Source organism: Choristoneura fumiferana, chromosome 23, assembly GCF_025370935.1.
Source record: "Choristoneura fumiferana chromosome 23, NRCan_CFum_1, whole genome shotgun sequence".
Taxonomy (NCBI): Eukaryota; Metazoa; Arthropoda; class Insecta; order Lepidoptera; family Tortricidae; genus Choristoneura; species Choristoneura fumiferana.
The window spans coordinates 9,636,292-9,646,599 of record NC_133494.1 but is presented as its reverse complement, the minus strand read 5'-3'; the positions used below and the strand labels follow the sequence as shown (position 1 = coordinate 9,646,599).

Here is a 10,308-nt window from a genome sequence, read left to right as displayed (position 1 = left end):
TAGTAAAACTCACTTCCAAAGGACGGGTTTTTTGGGTAAAAATATTTCTATTTTATACAGTTTTAATACTTTTAATTAAAGTACTTACATATGTAGACAACTAACTGATTAAACTACAGGAATTTTTAAGTATTGATACCGAACACCATTGTTTTTGAGATAGCTAAAGTATTGATGCGCATTTTTGTTTCGAATCCTATGAGACGTTTAAAAGGCGATAGTTCGGTACAATGAAAATCATTTCCATGCAGTATCCATTGTTTCACGAAATACCTTTCCACCCGATGCACTCCCACAATAGGCCGCTATTCGCTTACAGCTTTCAGCTATAAAATCCGAACTAAAATTCGTGCAAAACAATATTTTAGGTCTTACATATGTGATTGTAGTTTATTAACCGTCGGAATTTTGGCAAGAGTGGTCTTTTTAAAGTTAATATTTTTTTAAAATGCTGAAATATTCTGTTTTACTTTATTGTTTACTAGCAACAGGTATATAATAAACGTTCCTTTTTCTTTGGTTTATCTGTTGAAAAGATCCAATAACTGTATTTAAAACTCAGTTTCAGGACAGTTGCAGAACCAATCACCGCAAGTTCAATCATTATCTGCGGTTGATCAACCACAGGCCTCACAAGGAGTTACTGCAGGACTTGCGAATAGTGCAAATTTGAAATCGTGTCGAAGACGTAATAATGTCGAAAATTCCGATGTATTATCTCCTGACGCAAGTTTGTTACAAAGATTATACTCCCAGTCCGTCCACCCACTTAATCAGAAACTTTCAGACAAAGCTGAAGACCGTTTAGCTCCAGGGACACCCGAATCCTTAAACGCATATACAGTAACCATTCAACAGGACCCTAACATACTCGTGCAAAAAGATACATATATAGATCCGCAAGAAAATGACGTTCCTCTCATTTCAAGAAGAAACGATGCTGACGATCTCGTTCATAATGAAAATGAGCTGTGTCAGAAATCAAACAAAAATGAAAACGAGGGAGAAAACGATGATGAACAAAATCATTTGAACACAGATAGCAAACATGGTTCAAGTAAAGTGCATAAGCAAGTTTTAGAACTTCTATCCAAATGTGCTCAAAAGGAAAAAGAAGTAAATGATGATGACGTTAATGATGAAAACGAAGTATTTCCTTCAAGAAGATCTTATAATGAATTGAATGAAAATAAGTTAGAAGAAAATAGATATTCCTATGAAGAAAATAGATATTCCTATGAACCCTCAAAACTAAATGAGGAATCGGGAAGACGTAAATTTCGAACCAGTAAATCGAACGCTAATGAAGTACAGATCCAACCTAAGCATCCGGCTCAAGGTGAAGGGATTTCAAACTTAGCTGACTCCAAAGTGTTATTATTAAACAACCGTAGAGTGTGCTTCGCTTGCACTACTACTAACGACCCATCTTGCTGGAACCCAGACCAGACCACCACCGTCAAATATTGCAAGAAAGAAGACGACGCATGCATCACTAAAACTTACAAAGCTAAAAGTGAGTTTACTCTTAATTTCATTGATTAGCTCAGTTTATAGGGTTGTTGTCGGTTTTTCAAGGTCCTTTTTTCTAGCTTTTATTAAGTTTCACCTGTCCCGTTGTCTGTCTGTCTGTGTCTGTAATCAAATCTTGCAAGTTAAATTCGACCAAGTGTGATGAAGTAAAATTTTGCAAAATAAAAATGTTGCGAAATAAGAAAAATGCGAAGTTATGCCAAAGATTAGTTTGCCAAATGAAACTTCGGCGAAAGATTGGTTGCTAAGTGAAATTTGGCGAAACATATTTCGCCGAAAAGGCAGTACACCACAAAATTTAACTAAAGCGGTATCTTGAACGGGTAATCTGTGGTGACAATGACAATACAATAATCTCGTAGTGATATCCTGGTAGTCCGGCCAGGATCGTCTCTGCAGGACGGAACTCTTCAACGGTTAATGGCATCGACTTGAAGTTTGGTATGGAAATGTAGTTTGGGTGACAATGCAAGTAAAGTTGACAAAAAGTACAGTCAACAAAAAAAACTTGTATTAAAAATGAATTTTTTACCTAAAACTTATCCTCAGGAACGCTTGGAGGTATTAAGCTGAAATTAATATCAAATTCTCAAGTGCTACACTTGAAGTAGTGAAAAAATCAATCTTCTAAGTCAGTGCAGTCATTAAAAATGTGTTTCCATGCAGCCGTAACCAAAAACCTATAATGATACTTCTGGTTTTCCTGGAAATTTGAAATTTGTCATGAAAGTAGTAGCTCTTAAGCACAACCAATAAGAAAAGTCTGGAAATCTATTTTTTCTGTCTTTTTGTTTATGTTTGCAACCATCTAAAATGACCACGCACTGCGTACATTTTGCTTAGGAGAGGAGTTCTGCTGACTGGATGTTCATAGATACCTGCAAATTTGTATGGGATCCTCAATAAAGAGAGTCCATCGCACCTGGACGATTTTTTGACAAATACAAACCAGCAAAAGGAATAACGCTTTGAGAAGCTTAAAAAGATCTACGTACAAACAGTAATTTTTTATTTCCTTTTTCAGAATCATAGACCGCGTATAAAATATGCGATTCCACTAAAACCTTATCGGAAGTAGTATTTCAAGCTAAGTGTATGTTTTGTTCTATCGTTTTTGTTTTATTTTGTTTGTATAATGAATTTGAGTTTGCAGACGAATTGATCACGGTTCGAGATTGCGGTAACTCGTGCACGGACAATGACTTTCCGGGAGTCCCGCTGAGGTACAAGTCTTGCCGCATCTGCCACAGCGACCAGTGCAACAGCGCCGATGCCCTCACCAGCCTCAATATGCTGCTGGTCGCTTTTGTCATATCTGCTGTCAAGTTCACATTTTGATGTGACATTATTCACAGATAAATAAATAATCAAATTGGCAAATGATTTTAATGAAAAAAATCGTTCATTTCAGATCACAAGAATCCTTATCATCAAATTATAAATTGTTATTATTCTTACTATTGAGATTAATTAAAATGTCAACTATAAATTCATCATTATTGAACTAAAGGTATATTACAATATAATTAAGTACATTAAATTAAATTGAATGAGTACCAGAATTATATCTTGACTTACAAAAATGATTTGTATTGAAAACTAGCAAATTTTATTCCACTAAAATTAAAAACTGAAGGTGTATGAATTTATCTATGCCTAAAGAACCCCAAACCCAAACCTTTACTTGAAACTTAAAACTAAACTTTACCATGCGCAAAAACAACTTGTCCTATGTGTACAGAATGAAAACGAAATCGTGAACGAAATTTATAGTTCTTAACGCAGAAATTCCAGGAAAATTCAGTGGTAACAATTAAACTTCAATTAATTTTCTTCAGTTAATTTTAATGATTATAATGCTGATGAATTTTCTGCACCAGTTAAATTCTGGACTAGTCCTGCAAAGAGAAGTCCTGTAGATTAAAGTGCTCTGATTTTTGACATTGTCAATGAAATATTTTTTAACGTTTCCATCCAGCAACAAAAAGAGATAGATTAAAAGTAGAGCAAAAAGTAAAAGTAAAACGTAAAGAGTAAGGTAACCACGAGATCAAGTAAATTTACAATTAATTAATAACTTATTAATTATAACAAAAACTTTTACAGATGTTTGCACATTCTTCTATCATTTCTTTTGTTTAATCTAGAGGTACGGACACAGAGTAAGAAAAATATTCCTGTTCATCACTTAGGATTCACTCCGTAATCCCTACTATAGGTATGCCATGGCATAATAAGTAATAAAATATAAAATGACTATACATAATTATAAATTATATTGACTTCAAGAAATGGAAACCATTTGTGAATTATTGTAATCCTTTGCTCGTGTAGTGTTCATAATTAATATAGTATTAGGTATATCTCTGTAGAGTATTACACCAGTTCTAATACTATTTTCAGGCTATCAAAATTTTACAATTTATTGTTTACCTCCGAAAAGTTGTTTATTGGCTCAGAGAGAAGGATAGGAAAAGTGTAAAACAACAAAGTGCCTATAAAATTCAAAGGTTTATGGATCAAAGCAAACAACGTCAGAAAAACAAGAGCAGAGTGAACCGCGCTCAAGTTAAAAAAAACTATAGAGTCAACTCCGCTTTCAAAGCAACTTGACTTCCCACGAAGACTGTTCAAGTAATAAAACCGAAATAAATACACCTACTTAAGTACGATCGGGCCAGTCGAATGACAATCCGACGAGCCTTATCATAGCAAATGTCAATCTGACAACAACAACAAAATAGGAGATAAATGTTATAATGAAAACGTCCCACCTAAACCACGATTTAAAAGGTTTTGCGTATAGGTACTAATCTATAACATTTTTTTCATGGAATAAACGGAAACAAAAGGAACAAACAAAAAATATCACTGAAAAATTACCTAGCTAAAGCTAGCTATATTTTCTATTATTTCGATTAGGTAAAGCTGAAAAAACGACAGAAGTTCATTAGATAAATGAACATCAAGCTAATAATTGAACTAAATCCTCACTGCTATCTTTTTCATTTGCTGGTTGGCTTTACATAACCCTGTCTAGGATATTACTTTAATACCGTCTGAACATAATAAGATTTCAACACGATGAATGTATATCAATCTCTTGGAATAAAATTTCATCTTATATAGCTATTGGTAATAATATAGACGCCCGTTTAATAACTTCCTTGAAAATAAAATAAGTCGATGATTTATTTATTACTCGCTATTAAATTTTTAACTTTGGGTGCTAGTTGGGGTGAAATCTTGGCAGTCGAATTTAACCTACTTCTATTGGTCGGATTGACTTGAAATATATTCGTACATAAACAGGTTGGATCATAACATAATAGAAATACTCGTATGTACAGTTAGAAACAAATCTTATAGAAATCATTATTTGTATAACAATAACCTATGCTTCTGCTATGCACATTTAATGTTATCTATAGTTAGGTGTCAATTTTAGTACATAATAATATATGTTTATCTAAAACACTTAAAAAATAAATTAAAGTCTAAGTACCTACATACGTAATCGTGAAATAAAACATTTCTGATCTGTAAATTTTACTTTATGGGAAAAATCGACGAAGTTGCCAATAATCACGAAGGTGGCTCATAGGTGCCCGCGGGTGCGAACATAACTTATGGAAATGGCCTTTCGTTCGTTTTTATACCAACTCGATAAAAAATATCGCTACTTGCTTCCAATTTTTATGAAGCTAATACATAGGGAATTTGCAGTTACTAAATATCGCTTAGTGAGTCATACTTGCTTTCATGTTTCTGATAAAAGCACGAGCGGTCTTTGTCAAAAATATGTAGGTACTAATTACTACGCGTCCATTATGGCAGATTACCGATAGTATCACAATTGGGTAGGTAGTCCGCCAGTTAGATTATTAGAAAATATTAGACAATTTTTTTCTTTTGTCTATTTTTTTGTGAAAAGGGGGGAGGGAAGGGTCACCTAAACTAACCAACAAAAAGTTGGAAAACCCCCGGCTTTGTCACTTCAAAGGTCAATATCTCAAAAACGGCTGAACCGATTTTGATAAAATATGTAAAAACCATCGCTATTAAAACCTGCTTTTAAATAAAAAAACTGGCCAAGAGCGTGTCGGGCACGCCCGTAATAGGGTTCCGTAGCCATTACGAAAAAATAAGTAATATTTTTCTAAGGATTTCGTATTTTATAAGTTAGTTTTATAAGTTTAGGTATATTTTATACCTTAGGCTGCTATTTACTCTTAAACTATTAATAACTCTCAAGAAACCTTAACCGTTATAGTTTTCCTTCTAAGTTTGATATACTTAAACTAACATCATGTATTTTTTTAAATTTTTCCACCTACCTGGTTTAGATTTTAGAGGGGGGGGGGCGACGGTCGATTTTAATGAAAATTTGCACTTTAAAGTTGAATATTTGGCAAACAAATCACTGAATTGAAAAATCGTTTTAGCAACCCCCTATAATGGTTTTAAAAACCCATCCAACGATACCCCACACTACAAGGTTGGATCAGAAAAAAAAATCACCCCCACTTTACGTCTATCGGAGGTACAATAATTTTTTTTTTTTTTTTAATTTTTATTGTACCTTTATGTCGGCATAGTTTACATATATTCGTGCAAAATTACACCTTTCTAGCATTGACAGTCCCTGAGCAAAGCCGCGGACGGACAGGCAGACAGACACACACACACACACACACACACACACACACACACACACACACACACACACACACACACACACACACACACACACACACAGAGAGAGAGAGAGAGAGAGAGAGACATAGCGGTCAAACTTATAACACCCCTCTTTTTGCGTCGGGGGTTAAACTACTGTTTCACGCCGGAATTCTGTGGGAGTGTGGTACTAACTCGGTCGAGGCGGCCCATTGGTACTGCAGCCAGCAAGTGTTACAGTAGGGCTCTACCACATCAAAGAATCGCGTGATAGTTCAGGAATGCGGGCCTAACTTTGACAGGCTAGGTACTAATATCTTCATAAGTTTCTGTTTAATTGTCAAAAGAAAAAATACTTGTCCAATGTTTTCTGAGAAGCTAACCAATTAGATTTACCTTTTGAACGCCACAGTCGGCAAACGCGATAGCTGTAAATCGTGCCATGGACGCCATGTTGGCATTTCGTGGCGCTATGGCGTGATTATCAGTTTTTTTTTGTCGTCTGTGGCCGACCGTGGCGTTCAAAAGGTTAAAACACTGTAGCCTATTCGCGAAACATGCGGCATAGATTGTACGCATTTTTTATTTGTCTTGAACAAGTAGGTATTTACGTAGGTAAGGTACTCTAAAATGGGAGCTGGTATTAAATTTTCGAAATTTTCCTTATAATAATATCCCGAAGATAGCACGATTACATTGTCAGAACCGAACATATCTCTAGCTGCATTTGAATAATGGCTTAGATTCTGAGACTTCTGAGAAATTGTTTAAATTTCGTGGAAGTATCTGTGACTGAATATATGAATTTTTCTGGCGTCCTACTCTTTCGAAGCGGTAACCCGTCTTTTAATTTCCGCGGCATAAAATAACCTAAAGCCTTTATTGACTACAACACCAATAGTCACTCGAATCCTAGAATAAATAAGTCACCATGATACCGAAATAACTTCAAGAAAGATGGAATAGAAAATTTTGGAAATATTAGTTACGTAGTCGGGAGCTATTATAATAGAAAAAATATTTGAAATCAAACTCATACCAAATTTCAAATCAATTCGACTTCAGAAAGCGCAGAAATTCGAGTTGCAACATTTTTTATCTTTTTAATAGATTTATTTATTTATAACAAGAAGCAATAAAACACAATACATTAAACATTTAAAAATATGACTATGTACAAAAAATATATAACCTAACCTATAAATAAAAAATCTCTCCTAGGTCACCGTCGCTGTTCATTGAGCCCAGGTCGTTTTTAATTTAATTTATCCCTAAATAGTACCTTATACTTCAATTCGTATGTATGATCTTTTATTCCATTTATATTCTCATTTATCTTTTTGTTCTTTTCTATGCACTATCCTCCTGCTCCTAACTTAAGTGATTAAGTATTAAAGCACCTACTCAGTGTTATTATACCAAGCTACCATCCATCAGAACAAAATCAGTTGGTATGACAATAATCCCTCGCGAATGATTGAATAATAACGACTGATTAGTTATTGCAAATTTTGCCTCCCACGGAATCCATTTACGTGTTATATATCATCGGACGAGGCGGAAACAAAACAATGTTGCGAAGCGCCACGAATGGATAAGTATTGTTTATTCATGAGCATGGAAAAAATCGGCAAGCACTTCAATCGCTGGTTCACGGCTACGCGTCTCTAGGGTAGACTATAGAGAACATTTCTAAACATAATTTTAGAACATCGTTCGTAGTTGATAAAATAACTGAGGAGCGGAGCGCCCATTTCACGGCTTTCAAAAGTAACAAGAGCCGTGAGGGGCTTGAGAGACGAGCGGAATTAAGTTTGACAGCTTAGTCGGTCTCTTAAGTAAATACGTAACAATTAACCTTGCTTGTAGAATGAGTCAGGGCAAGTTAAAGAAAGTCTTAGACTTAGTATGATGAAAAGTCTGCAATGGACGGCGATAGTTTTAGTCACACTTTTTAGGGATCCGTAGTCCTACAAGGAACCCTTACCTATACCTAGTTTCGCCATGTCCATCCGTCCGTCCGCGGCCTAGCTTAAAGTCTTGGTGATAAAGCTTAGCGATGGGATTGCCGATGAAGATAATTGTAAGTAGCAATCCCGACTGGCGACAAAATTTCTAGGACAACTGGAAGTACCCTATAGGTTTTGATTCCCAGGCAATTTGTATGGAAACACCTTTTTTAATGACTGTAAATATCTTTCGATTGAGTTGACTTAGAAGTTTGATTTTTCACTGCATGAAAGGGGTAGCAGATTTGAATATTTGATATTAATTTCAGCTTGATACCTTCTTTGCGTTCCTGAGAAAAGGTCAGACGGGCGGACGAATGGATGGATTGACAGACAAAAACGTGATCCTTTAAAGGTTCCGTTTTTGCCAACTGAGGTACAGAACCCTAAAAATCCTAATAGCGAGTTTAAATCCTGATTTATTCATCATCTCCGGCTGAATTGTAGCGCTGCCTATTTCGCAGTCGCATACATTAGCTAAATCCTCCAAAAGCGCCCATTCAGAGAAGACTATTTGCACACATGCGTAGTTAAATTCAACTGTTGCAGATTTGATCCATTGTACTTTAATACGCAGGGGATTTAAACGTCTTTATCGCTATAATAAACTCCTTATTTGGATAATATTCGAAGGTTTCTAAACAATTAAAGAAGTAAGATTAAAGAGATAGGGAAAGTGAATTTACAGCCCGCCATTATCAGGCGATCCAGATCGTAAACCCCAAGTTAAAACCCCTTAATAGCGCTGTGTTGGCAACAATTTATTTATTCAAATTCTTGGCATGCTGATAAAAGAATTCTATTTGCGAATACAAATGTAACTTAAGTGTAATTAAAATTTGTTATCTCAGCAGTTAGTTATTTTCTGCTGGACTGTACTAACAGTGTCATTGCTTGTCGCTAACATTTAATTATAATAAAAATACATATTCCCGGTCTTTTATAACATAATTTGTTCATAAAATAAAAATAAAAAATCTATGGCCTGACTATACAACTTAAATTATAGACATGCCTAAAACGATAGTTTTCTATGAATTGAAATGTTTTAAATACATGTTGATTGTCTACATTTTTGTGATGCCACGGCAAATATTTCGAATGAGGGTAAGGTAAGAAGAAAGGAAGCGAAAGCAACTTATGAGAAAAATACATTTAACAATTATTAAGTCATAAGTTTGGCACATCTATTTATATTTGTGTCTGCGTTTAATTTGTCGATTTAGTCCGTAGTAGACTTATCATAGGCCAAAACCGTTGGAAAAACCTCATAGTAATTTCCCTCTTTCCCAGTTCTATTCTGTAAACACGTATAAAACGTCTACAAATAAGGAAGTAGAAGCGGAAACAAATATATATCTTAGTAAGTGGAGTATTTATGGACCGTTAATGTTATTAGACCCTAACGGGAGTTACACAATAAATTTTATTTAATCCAGGCCTACGCTTTTAATTTTTTATCGCGAAGAAATATTGAGTTGTTGAAAAAAGGGAGTGTAATTAGAGTAACTTGTGTTATTCTAGGAAAAGCTAGATTGAAATCTGTAGCGAGAGAACGTACTTAAACGTTATTTAAGCTTGAAGTCGGCGGGGCGGGGTGGGTTTAGCTTTGGTAAGTTGGGTCCGAATGAGGGCCTCGGAGCTGAATTCATCATGTGCCTAAGTACTTTTATTACGTGGAGGCTTTTCACGGCGCTTAGACCGGAAACTTAGAAGCAATTTTAACGGCACGTACTTATTCAACTTGAACACCGTGATTTGAGATTTTGTGAAATGTTCAAGTTCTGAAATTTATGTTGTGTTTTTGTGTGATGTTTATCTAGTAAGCAGTACCTAGGTTAATTATATAAATTAATATTTATGGTAGGGCTTTATAGTCGGGGTCACTAACCACAAGGTTATAAGTATAGCTGTTTTAGGATATTCGATATTAAGTGCAAATATTTAAATCTCACTTCAATTAGGTTTTAATACATTAGATAAAAAATTATTGCGCAAATGACCTGATATAATTGTACAATTATGTTCACTGCACACAGTAAAAGGTACCTACAAGGTAAAAGTGCGAGGAACCATTTTATTAGACGGG

At 35.0% G+C, this 10,308-nt stretch overlaps 1 protein-coding gene and 1 long non-coding RNA gene across 2 annotated transcripts; both read left to right on the top strand.

Annotated features, from left to right (window-relative positions):
* Positions 1-265: 265 nt before the first annotated feature.
* On the top strand, positions 266-882 carry LOC141440882 (uncharacterized). The gene is made up of 2 exons (XR_012452760.1): positions 266-491; positions 563-882. It is a non-coding gene; the product is annotated as an uncharacterized lncRNA (long non-coding RNA).
* Positions 883-907: 25 nt separating this feature from the next.
* Positions 908-3,026, top strand: LOC141441224 (uncharacterized). The gene is made up of 3 exons (XM_074105895.1): positions 908-973; positions 1,108-1,516; positions 2,687-3,026. The coding sequence occupies exons 1-3, from the start codon at positions 908-910 to the stop codon at positions 2,869-2,871; spliced, it is 660 nt and encodes a 219-aa protein (XP_073961996.1). The 3' UTR covers positions 2,872-3,026.
* The last annotated feature ends 7,282 nt before the right edge of the window (positions 3,027-10,308 follow it).

Coding starts and splice junctions, on each gene's coding strand:
- LOC141441224 (XM_074105895.1), top strand. CDS start 908: ATGACGTTCCTCTCATTTCAAGAAGAAACGATGCTGACGATCTCGTTC. Junction 974..1,107: donor TCATAATGAAAATGAGCTGT/GTCAGAAATCAA, acceptor TGTGCTCAAAAG/GAAAAAGAAGTAAATGATGA. Junction 1,517..2,686: donor TAAAACTTACAAAGCTAAAA/GTGAGTTTACTC, acceptor TTGAGTTTGCAG/ACGAATTGATCACGGTTCGA.